Source organism: Pan troglodytes, chromosome 5, assembly GCF_028858775.2.
Source record: "Pan troglodytes isolate AG18354 chromosome 5, NHGRI_mPanTro3-v2.0_pri, whole genome shotgun sequence".
In the NCBI taxonomy this organism is placed as follows: domain Eukaryota; kingdom Metazoa; phylum Chordata; class Mammalia; order Primates; family Hominidae; genus Pan; species Pan troglodytes.
In genome coordinates, this window is record NC_072403.2 from 140,392,927 (window position 1) to 140,413,930 (window position 21,004).

General features: G+C 39.7%; 1 protein-coding gene across 12 annotated transcripts in view; it reads right to left on the reverse strand.

The window, feature by feature from the left end:
* PTPRK (protein tyrosine phosphatase receptor type K) overlaps positions 1 to 20,798 on the reverse strand; it is a 559,129-nt gene extending 538,331 nt beyond the window's left edge. For all 12 annotated transcript variants that reach the window (XM_009451976.4, XM_063813453.1, XM_054686295.1 and 9 more), the window contains exon 1: positions 20,391 to 20,798. In XM_009451976.4, the coding sequence (XP_009450251.2) occupies positions 20,391 to 20,490 (100 nt within the window). In that variant the 5' untranslated portion in view covers positions 20,491 to 20,798. The remainder of the gene's footprint in view (positions 1 to 20,390) is intronic.
* Between the last annotated feature and the right edge of the window lie 206 nt (positions 20,799 to 21,004).

Sequence of the window (21,004 nt, forward strand, 5' to 3'; positions counted from 1 at the left end):
TTGTTTTTGTTATATTCTATTTCATGGTTGGTCTGGTTTTTTTCCTTAAGCTGGTTGCTACCTACTGAATTGAATTCGGTACCCACCAAATGGGTGGTTACATACAATTTGAAAATAATGAGCTGATACTTAGCTCAATGCTAGCACCAGTAAACACTAAAATGTTAGTTATTGAAAATAATTTTTAAAGTTATGTCCCTATAGGTTGGTGGACTCAAAACACTCAAAAGGGATATAATGTTTACCTCTGAAATACTCAGGCAAGACATGTAAATGGCCCAGAGAAACATACACCAATGGCTTCAGTTTCTGATGCAGAGGCAGGTAAAATCCTGATGCTCATGTATTGTTGTCATTATGTCATCAGGCTGCAGTGAAGGAGTGGCTAAATATAGTGAGAAATGAACTAAAAATCTTTATCAGGCCCTGCTGAATAAACAGAATGTTGAAATAGAGAGTAATACAAATTAGAAGTTGTCAAAAACAGATGCTCTAAAAATGGGTCATCCTAGTTAATACAATCATGTGATTAACTGAAAATTTGGGGGAGGGATGTAGAGGGGGGAGTCTCATTTCAATCACTGCAGCCACTACTGGTAAGCTTTCCAGCCTTATGAATTACAATTTACCTAGCATAATTACATTTTTGATTATGCTTAGCTAATTCAGCCATCACTCTGAATATCAATTAATTGTTAAAGTATTATAGGCATAAAGGTAAGAGACTGAGTTTAACGTCTACTGATCACAAGTCACACAGAAGAGATTGCTTTTTAAAAATAAATCCCTGAGAGTTTATATGAACATATGTCTTTTTCCTATTATATAACCATTTAAGTACAGGAAACAATCAACTTAGTGCTACACCTTTATTAATTCTGAATATTATTTGTCTCTATGTCTTCTCCCACTTGGTTTCCTCAAGGAGAAAGAGTACTAACTGAGAAGAGTTAAAAATCTACATTTTGTTTTGCGCAGTCTGAGGAATCTTTGTTATGAAATCTATACTCTGTTGCCCGGGCTAAGTGCAGTGGCATAATCTCAGCTCACTACAACCTCCGCCTCCTGGGCTCAAGCAATCCTCCTGCCTCCCAGGTAGGCTGGGACTAGCCCGGGCTAAGTGCAGTGGCATAATCTCGACTTACTGCAACCTCCACCTCCTGGGGTCAAGCAATCCTCCTGCCTCAGCCTCCCAGGTAGGCTGGGACTACAGGTGTGTGCAACCACACCCAGCTAATTTTTGTATTTTTAATAGAGACAGGGTTTCACCACGTTGACCAGGCTGGTCTCAAACTCCTGACCTCAAATGATCCATCTGCCTCAGCCTCCCAAAGTGCTGGATTACAGGCATGAGCCACTGTGCCCAGCCTGAAATCTATGTTTAAACTGTAAAGTTTGGAATGCTTCCAAATTCTTGAAATTGTTCATATATAAGTGAAAGTAAATTTTTTTCCAGCTACAAGATAAAAGATTTTATATAAGATATACAAAGAGAAATCATATGGAGAAAATCCACTTTCCCAAAATAAGTCATAAGTCACTTAAGGACTGTCAGCACTTTGTCATATATTACTAAACTCAAATCACACACACACACACACACACACACACACACACTTCCCATTAAAAGGGAAAAAATACATATACAACATATTCACAATCTGCCAATTTCAAGAACTTTCTTACAATATGCCTTAAAATGTGAATATCTTAGTTTTAGACACTGGGTTTTTTGTGGGCGGAGCCTAACAAAGGCATGTGGAGCCCAGGAATTTCCATTTAGCACTACATTAATCTTACATGACATTTTTTGGAACATGAAATATTTTTGTCCTATATAAACAAATATTATAAGAGCATATGTTAAAACAACATTCCACTTTTCTAACACTGATAGAGATTAAATAATGAAAGAATTTTAAAACTCAAGTGAAATAATCAAAAGTAACTTTAGCTAACAAATAGTAATAACTGCTTAAAAGTAACTGATAATTCAGTAGAAAATAATGATAAAAGACCACTAAATCAAAGCCCAAATGCAGTATTAAGATGAAAAAACATGCTTTATATTTAATAATGTATATTTTGTAGATGTTAACAATTTCACATACGTACACCCAAAATTAAAATCCATCAAAGTGGCAATGTATAGCAGAATTGGATGAAAATCTACCTACTTTTACAGACATGTTGATTCTTCCAATATTTCTGAATAACTTAAATATTGGGTGCTCTTGTGAGCCACGGGAGGTTTGTTAGTACAAAGATTATGTAGTAATTTACAAGCTACATTTACTGAAAACCCACTACCTACTGTGTAGTATTTGGGAAAGATGGTGTTTAGCATGAAAACTGTCCATAGTTCAAAGACATTGAAAAGTTTACCTTTTATATAGTCCTAGCAGTGCTCTAAGTTAACAGGACTTAAAGAGAGCTTGAATAGTCATATCAGCACCTGAGACCAAAGAGAGTCAATCCTGTATAGTGGCGAAACTTGAGTTAAACAGAAAAACAGTCTTCTTCTTGGGGATTTATTCCTGAGATTAAGCTCCACAGTGGATGCACCAAAGCCTTCTGACATCAACATTTTGTGTCAATGAACCTAAAGTTTCTTGATAACTAAACCCCCGCCAGGGAGTTTCAAAATGGACCAGGTTTTCTTACACTAAACTGTTCAATTAGGAAAGTGTTATAGAAAGATCCCATAATTAAAGAGGATTATCTCACTGGATTCCTCACACCCATATGCCAAATTATAAGGCATGGAGTAGTGGGCTGGGCTGAAACCAGCCTATACCAGCTCCTGAAAGTCAGTTGCTAAAATGTTCAGGAATTTTGTGGGCCAGTTATTAGTCACAACCATTATTTAAAAATAAATTACATAAACTTACAGCTAAATAAATTATATTAAAAGCAGAGGTAATAAATCAAAACTTATCACTTTCTCATTATTTTACTATTAATTATATTTGCAGGATATTTACTTCTCTTGTATCTGTATGGTGGAAGTACTAAATAAGGGTGTGTTACTATGCATCTCTTCCTAATTTTGTGTTCAGTGATGTCACATTGGTCCTTTGAATTCAGCCATGGTGGCAGTATTTATACCATGGAAACTGGCAAGTGCTAAAACCTGAACTTTGGCCAGGCATGGTGGCTCACGTCTGTAATCTCAGCACTTTGGGAGTCCAAGGCAGGCAGATCACGAGGTCAGGAGTTCAAGACCAGCCTGGCCAACATGGTGAAACCCCCGTCTCTACTAAAAATACAAAAATTAGCCGGGCGTAATGGCACATGCCTGTAATCTCAGCTACTCAGGAGGATGAGGCAGGAGAATCACTTGAAGCCAGGAGGCAGAGGTTGCAGTGAGCCGAGATCGCGCCACTGCACTCCAGCCTAGGCAACAGAGCGAGACTCCATCTCAAAACAAACAAATAAAACCTGAACTTTTTGGCTTGAGAGCTGATTATTAAACATTTACCACCATCGCTATTACTTCCTCATTTTCCCAAGTACATTTTGTGCCCATTCATAAGGATTTTGCCAATTGATGGCCTGATCCGAGAAACTTAACTAATCACCCAGGAGTGAGTGACTGTACTTTCTCCACGTCCTGATGGCACTTTTTGTACCTCCCACTCTTAATTATATCTTACTTATTTCTAGCTCTTCTAAATAGTCTGTAAGGTTATTAAGTGCAGGGACTTAGTCAACTAAATCATTTTGCCCTCTGTGCTATATACACTGCCTGGCACAGAATGAACATGCATTTACTATTTGATTAACTTAACCAAACTAACATGAAAGAAATCAGATAAACTCTGTCATATATATTCTGTTAAATGAAGAGACCCTAGCTCACCAGCCTAACTTTATGTATTTTGTTTTAGAGACAAGGTCTTGCTCTGTTGCCCAAGCTAGAGTGCAGTGCCCAATCACCACTCACTGCAGCCTTTAACTACTGAGCTCAAGCAATCCTCCAGCCTCAGCCTCCAAAATAGCTGGGACTAAAAGCATGCACCACTATGCCTGGTTACTATTGTGTGTGTGTGTGTGTGTGTGTGTGTGTGTGTAGAGATAAGGTCTTGCTATTTTACCTACCAGACTAACTTTATTAGGGATAGTAATCAATCTTGGAAATGCACAAATCAATGGTTCCCGCCCCAATAAGGTGTTGCCAACAAGACCATATTAAGAACACAGACTGATATCACCTGTTTTAACAAGCTTTGAAGGATATTATATTTGATAAAAATGTACAGAATAGATATATCCTTTTTGTCATTGCTCACATAAAAGACAACACGTGATGTAACTGCAATGCCAACAAATCAGGTGACAAGAACAATAAGAGTCTTGACCTAAAAGGACCCCTCTTATTCTTTCAAAGCATTAGCCTCTGGAAAGGTAAATGCTGATATGACATCCTGCCCCTTCTCTGTCCCCTGCCCTTTACTTGACTACATGTGAAAGCAACAGGAAAAACTCTTAATAAAATTATATGCTTTTCTAAAACATGTTGGCAACTGGAAGCAGCCTGTAGTATAACTGTCAATGAGCAAGGAGCAAGGATAGAGTACTTTCAGCCAATGGTGTGCCAAATTGTGAACAAACTGTGGAGAGAGTCCAGAAAAGATCTCAAGTGGATACTTCAGTGAACAGTAAGTAACTAAGAACTTCAAAGGATTGCCCTACAGACTCCTGAACCTAAATTAAAGGTAAAAACAACAGCCCTCAAAGCAATTAGCAGGCTTCAACTGGGATGTGCATTCCTGATAAGAATTAGCCGGGAAAGGGCACAATGTACCTTGCAAAATCTGAAACGTTGCCTAAGGAGTAAGCAATCAGAGCACCTGGGTTCTTCTGGCAATATCTGCGCTCACCTTTCCTGGTTGTGGGTTTGTCCGATACCCTAGTGCAAATAGATTGAAAGCCAGAGCCTGAATCACACTGGTTAAAATTTATGGTTTCTCATGTACACTATCATATTTAAGTATACTACTATCTAGTGTTTTCATTATAGAGATCTCCCATTTTCAGTTACTCATTTTCTGATTCAGTACCCTTTAGGTATTATTGTGACCAACATATGTAGCAGTCTGCTTTCCAAATAATAAGTGAGTCACGATTCTGGGGTCCAGGACAAGCAAGTATACATCCCTGCTTTTAGAACTGTTTCATATTTAAATTTAGATGTGCCATAGAAGTTTTGAAGTTTTGTTAATGCTCCTTTTATTGAGACTGAATCTGGTCAAACAGTATACCAAAATGATAACAACTTAAGAAATTTACTTTTTTTTTTGAGACGGAGTCTCACTCTGTCACCAGGCTGGAGTGCAGTGGCGCAATCTCGGCTCACTGCAACTTGTGCCTCCCGGGTTCATGCGATTCTCCTGCCTCAGCCTCTTGAGTAGCTGGGACTACAGGCCTGACCAACAGGAAGAAACCCCATCTCTACTAAAAATAGAAAATTAGCCATGCGTGGTGGCACATGCCTGCTATCCCAGCTACTCAGGAGGCTGAGGCAGGAGAATCACTTGAACCTGGGAGGCGGAGGTTGCAGTGAGCTGAGATCGTGCCATTGCACTCCAGCCTGGGCAACAAGAGCGAAACTCTGTCTCAAAAAAAATAAATAAATACATAAAATAAAAAATAAATGAAGATGAGTTTATGAAGACAGCTGCTGCCACCGCAATCACAAAGAAGACCTAGGTTAGTAGGAGCATCCAGTCAGAACACAAAGTTGCAAATATTGTAAGGACATTATCTCAGTGAGATTCAAGCCTGCAGTGCAAAGAGCTTCTCCGGTAAGAAAGTTAACAGGGATTTCTAACATCTGGAGTGCACAAGTGTTACATAAGGAAAAGAGAAGTTTGTGTCAATTAAAGCTAGAAAAGATAGTGTTAAAAAGTTGGAAAAATAAAAGAAATCTAAAGCTCGAGTCAAACATAAAATCCTTCTCAAAGCTTAGAAAAGCTTTCCTCTGTGTTGACAGGTCAAAGAGCAACTCTGCAAATGAGCTAATAATTGTCAAAACTTTAGCCAGCCCTTTCCACCATGTGCCAGGACTAAGTGGGTTTACCCAGAGGACAGCAGCTTGAAAAAGTCTTGGGGTTCAAATAGATTTGAAACTACCTCATTGTTTTGTGAACTAAGGAAAATTAAATAGCTAGGCAACCTCCAAAAAGAAAAAGAAAAATGTTATATAGAATTCATAAACACATGTTCTAAAAGCCAGTGCATTTGTTTAGCGTATGCAAACAGAAGCAATAGTGATATTCCTTTCCCATTCTATAACCATTGGGGAAACAATATACCAACATTCTTAGGCATTAAAGAGATCCCTCTTATCTTGTTGATTAATTCTAATTCTCTCATTCTAAATCTGAGTGCTACTCCCAGATAGGACATAATACTTACTGGGATGGGCACTGCTTGGAGTGGCAGAGATTTCATTCCTCCACTTTCTGGTCAATTCTTATTTTAACCTTATTCCCAATTTAGAATTTTCATATTTTATCATCTGAGATTAAATCGTTCTAGAAGGTAAGCAATTCTTTGTAGGCCAAAAACTTCCCACCTCCCTCAACCTACCTAGAGAATTTTAAATGCATTTTCCAAAGATGTTGGGTAGGTTTTTATACATGGCAAGACCCTGATCTCTATAAAAAAATTTTTAAAAATTAGCCAGGTATGGTGGCGCACACCTGTGGTCCCAGCAACTCTGAAGGCTGAGGCAGGAGTTTTGCTTGAGCCCAGGAGGTTGAGGCCACAGAGAGCTATGTTCACACCACTGCATTCCAGTCTGGTTGACAGAGTAAAACTCTGTCTCCAAAAAAAAAAAAAAAAAAAAAAAAAAAATTATTAGAAGTCACCGTAACCTCTAACATAAAAAAAGAATAAGTTTGCTTCTTGTTTTCATAAACACTGGATTATATTCTATAAAGTGATGCTTGTGGTCTTTGTTAATCAACATATTGAGCTGATTTACTTCAGGCATCCTATTATTTACTCTCTTGTGGTTTTATTTTAAAGTAAAAGATAATGTAGTTAGAGATTTTAAGAGATAACAGCATGAGATTAGATATTCTGCAAACACTGGCAATTGCATTAACAATAATAACTAAAATGGACAAATTTTATTAGTGTGCCAGGCACTCATTTAAGCACTGTAACTCAATATTTCTCAAAACCTACATCTGGAATGTGTACTTTCCCATTTTGAATATGTGGAAACTGAAGGAAAGTGGTCAGATCATGTAGTAATAACATGTTGGAATGTATATTCCCACTCAAGCAGTCAAGTTCCAATGTCCACATTCTTAAACACTATGCTCTATACTATGTGTGGAGATCAGCATTTGATAAGTATTCTTTTGCTTAAACACAAAATGGGCATAAAATATCAGTGACTCAACTAACAAAAAATAGTTTTTTAAATTTCTATTTTTGAACCTTGGGTATATGTAATCTAGTAACTTTAATTTGGCTTAGGAAAAATCTACACTTCTCCAAAATTGCTTTTCTCTCCTTAATTCACACTAGAGGCCCACACTAGAGGCCATGTGGGCCTCTTTTAAGACAGAAGTTCAAAATCCCCATTTCCTGGTAAGACCGTGAGTGTACTTAAATAACTACTGTTGTCCCCTTCATAATGAATGACCAAACAGTGCCTTATGGGATGCAGGTGCCAGGGCAATTAGGTGATGGTCACAGCCCACCCTCATTCCTGGCTGATAGGACTCTGCCAGCCACTGGTCTCCCTCTCTTGTGGCTGCCCACTACACAGGGCAATGGGCTACAGAAGCAATAGCAGAGAGAGGGCTGATCAAAGTCCAGGCAAGAGAGGCAGTTCATAAGCAGCTGCAGGTCAGAGCAAACAGGATTCTGCAGCCAAACAACCAAGGATTATGCGTGTGAATATTCAGGTTGTAAATGCACATTGACATACACTGTAGTCTAAGAGGCTGTCCACCAATCTTCTTGATCCTGCTTCCAGAGGGAGAGTTAGTGACAGCAAACCTCCAGAAAACAAATGTGCTCTCTCCTCTGCCTGACTTTGTTTACATTTCGGATTACTCAAGTTTTGGGAAATTCCACTTGGCGGAATTTTACTATCATTGTGGCAATGTGTTTGTAATTCTTTTTCGGTAGGCTTTTACTTATTTGGGTAGTTTTGAGACTATGGAAAGACTACTGATAGACTGGAATTATCCTAGGCAAGTTCTGAAGTGAATCAGCAAACTGTAAGACAGACAGAGCTTTGACACTTGCCACATCTCAGGAGTATGGTCAGTTATAAAATATATGGTCAGTTACCAACAAAGCCCCAGGCTTCACTTGTGAATCACTAGATGTGGGCAGCGATGCAAATATTACCATGCCTTAATAGTCATTAACATAATAAATGCTGCACAGGCACTGGGACAAGTTACTGCTGGCTTACTTGCCAGCATACCCAAAACCTGGCACAGCATGGGCACATAGTAAGGTGCTCAAAGATTCATGGAGTGAAAGAATAAATGAAAGGATATAAACCTCATCAGGATCATGCTCTTAAAAACCAGGCAGAACAGCTCAGATGGCAAGAGCATGTTCTAGCTCATCATGAAAATTTTTAAAAGGAAAAAAGTATACACACAACTTTCTATATATAAGTACTTAAAACACATTTACATTTCTTTAATAACTTATTTCATAATCACATAATCTATATTGAATATCTGGAGGAAATACAAATACAGTAGGACCCCCTTACCCACAGTTTCACTTTCTGTGGTTTCAGTTGCCCTTGGCCAACTGTGGTCCAAAAATATTAAATGAAAAATTTCAAGCAGGGCTCTGTGGCTCACACCTGTAATCCCGCACTTTGGGAGGCTGAGGCGGCGGGTCACCTGAGGTCAGGAGTTCAAGACCAGCCTGGCCAACATGGCAAAATCCCGCCTCTACTAAAAACACAAAAAATAGCTGGGCATGGTGGAGGCAGGTGCCTGTAATCCCAGCTACTTGGGAGGCTGAGGCAGGAGAATCGCTTGAACCCAGGAGGCAGAGGTTGCGGTGAGCCAAGATCATGCCACTGCACTCCAGCCTGAGCAATAAGTGCGAAACTCCATCTCAAAAAAAAAAAAAGAAAAGAAAAGAAAACGAAAAAATTTCATAAATAAGCAGCTTTTAAATTACACACCCTTCTGAGTGGCGTGATGAAATCACATGCTGTCTCACTCCGTCCTACCCGGGACATGAATCATCCCTTTGTGTAGTGTGTCCATATTGTACAGCCCACTTGCCTGTTAGTCACTCAGTAGCCATTTCCATTATCAGACTGAAACAACATGGTATAGTATATTTAAGGGTGGGTTCCATATGAGTTTCAGACGTCTACCGGGCACCTTGGAATGTATCCCCCAGAGATATGGGAGGGCTAGTGAACTACCTGGTAGCATTAAAGTTTATTTATACATACATAGGAAATACATATATGTGAAAAAAGTTGGGGGGACTGCTCTTTGTGATACATGATTGCAGAATCACCCATTATTCACAAGAACCATGCTCACTCTTCTTTATTATACCACTTTCCCCAACATTGAGAGGCAATGTATCACTTAAACATGCAAATATATGAAGCATTTATTGTTTTCATTTCCCTTCTTCAGCATATACACTTTTTGTGCCTTCAGCAATACTTTCCTTATTGTCAAAGTTTCTATTCCTAACAAAATTTACATTTTTATGGTAGTTTACAAATATAAAACTACTTTCACATATATTATTCATTTCACCTTAAAAGTGTCTGGTTCAGTAGACTAGACAAGACATTAAAGTCATTCTTCATTGTAATATTCTCATTTTGGTGATAAAGAAATGAGAGATCAAGCAGAAAGGACTGCTCCCAAATCTCAGAAAGTGACAGAGCTTAAGACTGGAACATAAGTCCTCCTGTAGCAAGGCCAGTGCTCTGTGCATTAAACAGCCTCCTGCATAGATCTCCAAAGGCACTGGCTCTGAGGTAGGTTGCTGCCAGCCCCTTCACCTCATTCATATATTTCCTGAGCATTTAAGTGTTGGTTTAGATAAAGGGGCATAATGAGTCAACACCAGATAGCAATCTGCTCCAACCGACCAGGTGGTTAGGCCAAATTATTACAAACTTCATCATTTAGGACTGACAGTCATCACATAAGGACATAAATAAGACAGAAAAAGAGTCATAAGTTATTATCATAAGTTATTTATGATAATAGACAAAAGTGTATGAAAACAAGCCTCCAGTGACAAAGGGAAGCATGATGAAGTCAGTAAACCTTCCTCCTCAACCACTGTCTACACCCCTATGTGCCAGGCCAGCTGCCCTGGCCATTGAAGGTCCATTACGGACCATTAAAGTGCCTGGAGACTATCCCCTGGCCTCAACTGGCACAGCCATGGTCCTCAGTCAAATCCACTAGCACTAACATGTGATTAAGACAGCCTGGGTAAATCTCTCATTAGGAGAGGAGGTAGCTAGGCAAACAGCTGCTACTTCTCTACATTTTATTCATTATTCAGTACCCCAAGATATTTCTTATAGCAACTCTTCCTAATATCCCATGTTGCTCAGATATACATAATAAATTTAGGCAGCAGAGGTTAGAGGATCAAAATTAAAAATAAAATCACCATCATCTCTTGAGGTTTTCAAAAATAGTAGAGTTAGTAGGTTTTGTCTGTGTTAATATCATTTACCATAGCTTACTTTACCCTTTGCTTTCTATTAAAAATAAATAAATGCATACATGCAAACACCTATACATGCATACATGTATAAATTCTGTCATGATATCTGAAAACCAAGCAGTTATCTAAGATAGTCTCTTGCATTCACAGACATATTATCACCTTATATGCAGATTACTATTCTAATCAAATCCAATCACTAAGTCAGGTTTATATTTGGAAATATTGTTTCAGAAATTTGGTATACAAACCAAAAATTTTTTAATCTTAAATAATAATTATATAGATTACTGTTAAGGAAAATGATATATATATATAGTATACATTAATATATGATATATATATAGTAAGAACACTAACCTATACATTAAAATCTTTAATTTGAGCTCAAGTTCTTCCTACCTGTATGACTTTGGGCAACTTATGTCAAATGAAGGGGTCATTAATTTCTAAGATCTTTTTTAACACCAAATTCTACAAATTTTTAAAGTTAGACTAATTCAATACTGAGACAAGGACAATAAAATAATGGAAATAATATAAATTCATGCTTTAAAGTAGTCCTTAAAGGGAAAGCCAATAAATAAACACTCTCAGATTAAAAACAGGTGATCTGTAAATGTATACAAGCCTGCCAGACACAAATTGCCTCTTTCCTCTCTTTCTCTTCCACGCTTTCCCGCTTAGAGATCACCTAGTGGTCCACAACAGAGAACCATCTGATCCCACTGTCTCTTCCCCATCATCTCCCATCTTCTTTCTTCCCCATCAGAAAGATTACAAACCCTGGGCCAAGCCAATCAGCACACTAACTTCCCCTCAGTCAGAGCCTTAGATTCAATGGTTGGAAACAAGATCAGTGGATTCAAGCACTGTAAACCTTAGAGCCTGATCAGGTGCAACCAGCAGATAATTCACATTTCCTTAAGGGACTTGAACCTGGGATCTTGTTCGGTGGGAGCTGCCACAGCCATCATGCCTCTATATGGAGCCTAAGAAGCTCCTGGAATACCCTAGAACTAAACTAAGCAGGCAGAGAAACATCATGTCTCAGTGGAATTACGTCAACTTCTAAATCAAGCTCCACCTGAACTGTAGTTAGGAGAGACAAATAAATTCACCTTTTGTTGCAACCAGTCTGGGTTACATTTTCTGCCAAGATGCAACCAAAGAAATGTCTAATCTTTAAACATTTGTGTACATTCATTAACGAATCTTGACTCTACCAGTGACTCATATAGCCACTTGGGACAAGTTATTACTTAACCCCTCTAGGCCTTAGTTTGTAAAATGGAGATGATCCTCATCTTAAAGGATATTGTGAGGATTTAAAATTATGTAAAACACTGATCACAGGCCCCAGCAGGTCATGGGCTCTCAGTAAATTACAGATCATATTGTTATTTTTGCAATTGCTTTAGGAAAAGCTCTCTTCTCTAACATATAAGAAAATAAATGAACCTAATTATTGCTCATAAGAATAAAAGCAGTACTAGTAAAAAAGACAAGTTCCAGAATTTGGAGTCAAATTAGAAAAAGTAACTGTGAAGTTCTTGAAGATATATGAAAGTGCCCTCTCAGAGTCTCTCCATCACTACTTCTCCTCTAACAGTGATCAGTCTCCTATTAAATCTTTCTTTAAACATTAGTGTCTAAATTAAGTACATATGGAAATTTACTGATTTACAGTTCATTAATTCAATAAATTATATATTTTATATTTAAGACAATATAGGTTAGGCAGACTTTTATTTACAGTATCAAAAATATAGAGAACGTTGCTATTATCCCAAACTCCAGCTTCTGATCTCATGATACAGCCAACTGTAATGGGTGAACATTAATTTTTACTTCTTGTTTTTTATTAGTCTCTGCCATAACCACGTCATTATGCCAATATTTTCTGAATCACTAGTGAATGGCAAAAACAAATATAGCAGTTGTGATTTAATCAGAGACAACACTGTTGAAACAGCTAGCACAAGTAGACACATTTAGAATAGTAAATGGATAACAAAAAACACTTACAGGCTCATTAATAAGAAGGCAATTAGGTCTTCTGGGAAAATTCATTTTCTAAAAGAATGCTAAAGCAAGCTATAAAATGCAAGTAAAATTGTGTTTTGACATGAATAGTGTACACTGTCTATTACATCATAATTTTTCTCTTGAGAAAACTGACAAGAATCTCTGTTCTTAAATATGAGCACAAAAGATAATAAAAAGAACACCAGTTATATTTAATGCATTCTACCTACCAACTCCCATTCATTAAATTTGACTGTCCTATAAATGAGCTCCTTATTACAAAGATCTTAAATTACGCTTAGATGAAAAAGAGAATTATAAAGCAAGAGACTGCTACTAATAATGTCAGAGGGAATAGTATTTCCTGTATCAACATAACATCATGCTAAAAATGATTTGCATATAGCATGTTTGGTTCCTTGAAGAGTATGTTTATCTTTAAATATTCTTATACAAAATATTCATAACCAAAACTAGTCTTACTTTTAGTCTCTTATGAAAATATTTTTTTTCAAAATCGTCTGAGCATTCTTTTAAAAAGCTTGCATAGTACTGTTGTTTTGATGTGTCTGGAATATTAAATAATAATCAAGTAAATATTGATCAGAAATATACTCCAGGGGCCGGGCATGGTGGCTCACACCTGTAATCCCAGCATTTTGTAAGGCTAAAACAGGAATATCACTTCAGCTCAGGAGTTCGTGACCAGCCTGGGCAACATGGTAAAACCCCATCTTGACTAAAAATACAAAAATTAGCTGGGCATGGTGGCGCACCTGTAATCCCAGCTACTTGGAAGCCTGAAGCAGGAGAATCTCTTGAACCCAGGAGGCAGAAGTTTCAGTGAGCCGAGATCGTGCCACTGCACTCCAGCTTGGGTGACAGGGCAAGACTCCATCTCCAAAAAAAAAAAAAGAAAGAAAGAAAAAGAAAAAGAAAGGAAAAAGAAATATAAATCCAAGGAAATGTATTTCAGGTTATCGTTAATCCTTTTGCAATATTCTTGAAATTCTATGGTAAAGTTCATGTGACAATCTTTTTAAACTGAGCTTTCTTTGTCCTAGAGCAGTGTTTCTCAGAATTAAATGTTCCATCAAATCACCTGGGGATTTCATCAAAATGCAGATTCTGATTCAGTAGATCTGGGGTGGCTCTGATGATCACAGATCATCACAAATTTCCACATGATGCTAATTATACTGGTCCATGAACCACAAAATCCCAGGACACCTTGCAGTGAGGAATCCAATGACCATGAAGCAATCAGTCATCAATCCCTGGGTGGGTAGTGAGGACCCTAGAAAGCCTTCCTCTCTACTCTTGAATTTACTGAATGACCTAAGAAAAATCACATCAAGGAACTGTTGCCAGTCTGTCACTTAAGCAGCTGCTAGGTCACCTCCACTATCTAACAAGGATTAAGGGAATTTCTGTGGCTGGTCAGCTGCTGCCTTGAACAGCGCTTGGAGAATCGGCCTATGAGCAGCTGGTTAAGGAACAGGCTGCACTGGGAAGGGTTTATATTAATAGATACCAATCTGGAGAAAGATTTATTATTTTATCCTTAAAAGTATAACAGTATAGTATAGTATACAGTATAGATTATATACAGCTTATTTTCCACTTGTTTCTACATCTATGAAATAAAGTAATGATCTATTTTCACTACTCTTTCCAAAAATGTAAGTACGGAGTTTTGATACCATCTCTAGATGCCCTTACCTTCTTTCTAACCTAAATGTTTCTACAACTAAGTCCTAGCATTGTTAAGATGTGTGTGTGTGTGTGTGTATTCACACAGAGGACTACATACTTCCATCTTTCACATTTCCCAACAAAATAAATAGAAACAATAACTCCACTACGCACTATTTTATTTTGCCTTGTTTCTGAATTCCCCTTATTAAAACAATTCCTAGAATGACACCTGTTGGAGGATTCAGCCAGCACTGCCCTGTTCATCATTTTCATTATCAGAGCTCAATAATCATATCGAGTGGAAACATGGATTATTCCATTTAGGACAACTTAATTTGATCCTAAAACAACCGTAAGTGACAAAATAAGCCACTTGTAATTTTTATGGATTATCAACACACGAAGGAGAATGCCAAAAATTTCAACCAGAGTTAAGTGGGGAAATGGCAATGTTCCACGAGAGGATCAATGTGATCCTTAGATCCCAGGCCCAGTGTTTTCCCAGAACCTCAACAATCTAAAAAAAACCTCACGAAACTAAGTTTTAAAATTACATACACTTAGTTTTCATTATTAAAATATTAAATACAGATCAAAAGAATTCCCACAAGAATACAAAAGGAAAATAAACATACTTCCCATAATAGAATCTTCATGAAACTTTAAAAACCTTTTATGTGAAACTACGTTTCTTTAGGAGTATTTTCACAAAACACATTTGCACTAATGTGGAGTGTGAAGTTTATAAACTATTCAGAGTTCACACTGATATCAAACATCATAACATTTTTTAAGTTTTCCAAGGCATAGTTGTATGTAACTTATCTCACTTATCTCAAAATATCAAGCAATGTGGTTCTGAAATTGTCTATCCCCATTTATAAAAGGGAACTTAAAGACTTCAGAAACAGCAACAAATAAATGTTCTGTGACATTAAAAGATTAGTTCATGGATATGCAAGTTTGCTTTTTGCTTCAATTGAAATAAAAATAGCCTGATTAATGTATTATTCACTTACTTTGCTATCAAATACTGTTTTAAGACCTATCATGAATTGATGTCTTGTACTTTTTTTTTTCAGTACTATGACAAACAGCATGAGTTTTGATTAAAAAAACAAGTCATGTTCAAAAGCAATTACAACCTTTTTAGGCAAAAAGAAACACCATTTGAAGAAGGAACACAGACCAGATACATATGATCAAAGTGTAAAGACTGAGAGGAATACACAGAGGGAAATTTTTACATTGACAGAACTAGAAAATGTGTTTGCGCAAAGGCAAAGGCTGATTTCAATAAACAAGTCAAAAATAGGACTTTTTTCCTCTTCTAAAAATTAAGTAAAAGATCAAAGACACATACACACACTCACACACACACATACACGTGCACACACACAGAATCCCTGTGTTCTTTGTTTTGTCTTTAAGAACAATCTGTAAACTTTCTTGATGCTTCCTGCTCTCAATCTTCCAGCATCTCTCTTCCTGCACTCCATGAAAAGCAAGTAGGGGAAATGGGAGCAGCACAGATCCCTATTTAGCATGATGTTCACTGTCTTTAATACCAGTTTGAGTAGACCTGGTATACATGCACTTTAAAAATATTAGTAGCCAACACACTTTTTCTATATGGAATCTTATCACATGAATTAAATATTACCTTAAAGGCCAGAAAAACCTGTAACAAACCATCATTGCTAGAAATATGAGATTTGGTGGGAATGTTAGCATTAGCTTTGGTTAGTGGATGAGTCATATTTCCAGTTCTTAAGGACATGTACAGCACTAAAATATATTTGGCAAAAACAAAAGGGCTGTGATCTTGTGTATATACATGTGGGGCTCTGTTTTTGCTAGAAAAGAGTAGGAGGGAGTGTGGGAGGGGGCAGAGTGGGAGAGGGGTTGATTTATTTTTGAAATTCACTTTTATGAGCACAAAGAGAAGAGCTGTCAGCAGCACACATGCCAATGTCCAAACAGCAGCCAGACTCTCCTCTTTCCGTCTGGGTAGGCCAGACACAAAACTACATCTCACGACCTAGGAAAATCAAGAGTCAGATGCAAGAGGACTAGAGAGAGAAAAAAACAGTCCTGGAAATGTCCAGCTACATATGATTGCTAGTGATTAGAACGTGGAGTTTTAATGAATTGAGGGACCGAGGGATATTTAGCCAATCAAAACCAAAAAAACTAACAGGCAAACCTTAAAGCAAGCTGGCTCCAACATATCTTCCTAGCAGGTAATAAGTATAAGAGAAATTAATCTCACCTAAAGAGACAACAAGGAGTCAGATACTGCTCAGGTGCTGCTTAGATGAGTTACAGCATTCTAAGTGCACATCAACAGGGTGACATGTCAGGAACTATAGACAAAGCAGGATCTCGAGCTGTATTTCCAGGCTCCTATCATACAAGAGAGACAATAGTCCCTCTCTAGGTCATTGATAAGACTGCATCTAAAAAGCTACATATTATTCTCAACACAGAGTTGAAAACCTGAACCAACAGTTAAACAAACAGCTAAAGAAACTGACTAAAAATATTTTTTTCTGTAGTTAGAAATACCAGGAATGTTAATAGTGACTCTTCCATGGGTCTAACTCAAGTAAGGATTTATACGAGGTAAGTTAAAAAAAATTAAGGATAATCGATCATTGTGCTGACAAAATTATGGTCTGGCCAATCTAGTATGTTTATGTTTAACAATAACTATGTTAAACAATAATTAAATGAATGACTGGCTGAGTGAAAACACACACACACATGCACACACACACGTGCGCACAGACACACTCACACACAAATCCTGAACAGCCTGCACTTACTGGAGAGAGAATTTGGAAGCAGTAAAAAGCTGAAACTAAGGCACTTAATGATGATTACACCCCAGATAGCTGCACAGTGCTTTATGATTTACAGTGCTAGTTCCCATAAATTACTTCATTTAATCATAAAAACCATGTGGAAAGGTCAAGTTGGGTATTATTATCCCCATTTTACAGAGGAGAAAGCTGAGTTTCCAAGTCACCTTACCTGCATCTGGTTTCGTCAGTCATCTAAGTCCTTCTACAGAAAACTTTCTTACATTATATCAAGAGATCACAGCTATACAACCCAGTGAATAAACTTTAATACTTCTTTATTCTTCTATGCCTCGGTTTCCTCAGATATGACATGGGTGTCATTTTAAGTGAGAGGTGAAACTGAAAGAATGTATGAGTTGGGATTTACAGAACGTTCTGGTTTTAAAGAGGCTCACAGTGCAGCAGTTTTACACTTTAACTGCAAAAGCTAAGAAAAAAGTCACAATAATGAAAACACTCTTACATTTTTGGTTTAAACAAAGAAAACTGAATAAGTATATGACACATCAAAGTCCCAACAATGCTCAGCCTTTCAAAATTTGCTTTTGAAGCTTACTACATTAGGAACCACATGATATCGGAAAGTAAACTGATCTTAATGAGTATGATTTGAAAGACATACTTCAGATATTTTTAAATTCTCAACATGAATTTGTCTTGGGACTTTTAAAGTGGGTTTATTTAAATTTCTCAAAAGGAATAAAAGTTCACTAGTTAAAGTAAAATATAAGAAAAACCAGCAATATAGAATACACCTCCAATCTTCAATACATCTCTAATCTATGTCTGCAACAAATCTGACTGCCATAGAATTTTATGACAATAAAATATCAAATGATTTATGGTAGCCAGAAAAAAAAGGAAGTATTTACAAAACAAACTTATAATTTGTGGAGAAAGGCAAATCCACAATCTGACTTTAAACTCTGGGAATAAAAGACATTCATTTCTGGGCATACATTCCTAAAGGGCAAAATCTTGAAATGCAATCCTGTGATTACTGTACTTTTTAGGAATGCACATTATATTAATTAAATATACAACATCATGTCAAATGTTATGCTTTGTCACTAAAGAAAAGCCAGGCATATTTAGTTAAAGTACTTAGAACTAGATATCTAAGAACACAATTGTTTATTGTACATATCTAAACTCCAGGTATCAGAAAAGCTCATTTTCACATTCAGCTGGAGGAAAAGTAATATTTACTTGTTAATTAAAGAGTAAATAACATTTAAAAAGAGAAAAAGAAAAGTTTTTTTACTGCTGAAAATATATCCATCGCTGTTGAGACATTAATAGTTGCAACTCTTGAATACATGTAAGTTTAATTATGCAACTGGTAGAGTTCAAACTTTCAATTAACAAACTACAAGCCTTTTCAAGCGTAGGCTCTCCGTGCAGTGACAAACTGTGCAGAAATCAATACTCACTCCAACTTGCCTGCATATAATGAGTTACATCAAGCACGGTTTCAATGCTAACGGGCATTATATGTCAGAAATGCATGCAGTAATGCTTACTCCAGAAAGAATTCAATTAAACCATTGGATTATTTTTTGCATAGAGCTGTTACCCTCTGCGTACATCAATTATATACAGGGCTTTTCCTCTGCGTGCTGCCATTTCATAATCTCTGCCTGAATGTACGACACATTCTGCCACCTGAATCTGTTGTTTAACTCCCTTTACAGAGTTCTAAATGGGGCGGGGGTAGAAGAGCAATGGAAGGGAAATAAACGATTACTCCAGAAAACAACAATTTGAGTTTATTTCCAGGAAACAGGGCCTCCACAACAACGTGAGAAACTGTCAGGTACAAAGTAAGTTATTTGCCTCCTGCGGCTTCAGCCAGGAGCGTGGCTGTCGCTTTTCCCGTCTTCTCCATCACCCTCTGGCCACCACTGCGTCTCCATCTGCACCGCGAACCCCAGCAGCAGATGCGCTCGCCAGCCAAGCGAAGCTGGGTAGGTTGGCCAGAAAAGTTGTCAGGACTGGCGGGAGGTAGACAAGTGCTCGGGAGCCCGCTCCCCAGCGTCCACCTGGTGAAACTTCAGAGCCCCCAGAGGAGAGAACGAAAGAAGCAACCAACCTACACGAAGGATAACAAAACTGGAGGGGAACAGAGGGCGGGACCGGGAGAGCCGGGGTTCACGGACTTCTCTGAGCGGCTTGTCCGAGAACCCCCAGGGCTACAGCGAGACGCTCCACTTGTCTCCTTTTGGGTTCTCCCGGCAGAAGGCAGTGATTTACGGTCCGCTTCCAGCCCCAGGCCGGATCCGGGGAGCGCGGGGCCAGAGCCCCAGGCCGGATCCGGGGAGCGCGGGGCCAGCCTGGCGGTGGTTTTGCCCGAGGAGCGGGCTCCCACGCGCGAGTCAGGCTTCCTCCACCAGGCGCCCAGACCTCGATGCCCATGAACGCTCAGAGTGGGTCCTTAGAACCGCATTTCAACACATCTTACAGGGCTCCGCCAACACACACACAGAACATGCTCCAAGCAGTGCCCGAGCGCACAGGGCAAGCCCGGGAGCAACCCAGAGCTGGGGGAGGAGAAAAGGGGACTCTGGGAGGGACGGGGAAGTAGTTAGACAATAGTCAGGGGAGGTTATTCCCGGGACAAAAAGCACCTGGCAAAGCGCGCCGAGGTCAGTCCCTTCGAATCTCCACATTTCTGACAATGGCTTCCCAGGGAATTTGTTTAAACACCCAAGTGGCAGACAGCAACAAACCCGCACCACAAGCAACAGAGTGCCGTCACGGGAGTCGTAACTACTTTTTCTTTCTCTCTTCCCCACTAGCCCGGCGCAGGCCACGCGAGACGCCGAAGCCAGCAGGTCCCCACACTCTCCGGCTCGACCGTGCCAGCCTGAGCCCCGAGCAAGCTTCGGAGAGGAACAATGGGTGCCCCGCGTCCCACCTGGCACGAACTCTGGGGACAGCCCTCCCTCTACTCTGTGTCCCCCACCCCCGAACAGAGAGAGCTCCCCACGATCCTTGTCCCCAGCCCTAGCGGGGATCTGGCTCACCCCTCGTGAGCCCAGGACTCCAGGCGTTCGTCGGGGACGCCCCACGGCCACTCACCTGCGGAGAACTGGCCTTGGGCCGATCCCAGGAGAGGCCAAGGAGAGAGGAGCAAGAGCGCCACAAAAGCAGGCAGCGCCGCCGCCGCCGTCGTATCCATGCCGAGTTTGGGAGAAGTTTCAAGCAGCTTTGCAAAGAGCTGCCGGGGGGATCGCCGCGAAATCCACGACGGAGGAGCGGGCCGGGCCTCGCGGGGTGAGGACGGTGAGAGGACAGCCGCCCGCCCGCACTTTTTCCTTCTTCGCGGTCGCCAAACTACCTCAGGGGCGAAAGCGTCGCCAGCGTCGCCGGCCGGCCGCGGCGGCAGCTCTCCATGCTCGGCGGAGGCTGCTCCTGTTAGTCAAGAGTTACTTTGCTCGGGGAGGGACGGGGGCGGAGCCGGGGGTGACGTCGCCCCGCGGGCTCCGGGCGCTTCTGAGGAATGCGGGCTCGGGCGCGGCGCCGCCACCGCCTCCTGCCGGAGAGACGCGCGCCAGCCCCGGCCGCGCGCCCCGCGCCCAGCGCCCCGCGCCGCCTTTGTTCGCAGCCTGGGCCCCGCCGCCAGCCGCTGCTCGGGGGGAGCGAGCGGGAAAGGGGAGCCGGCGCAGCTCGCTGCCCTGTTCCAGAAATCAGAG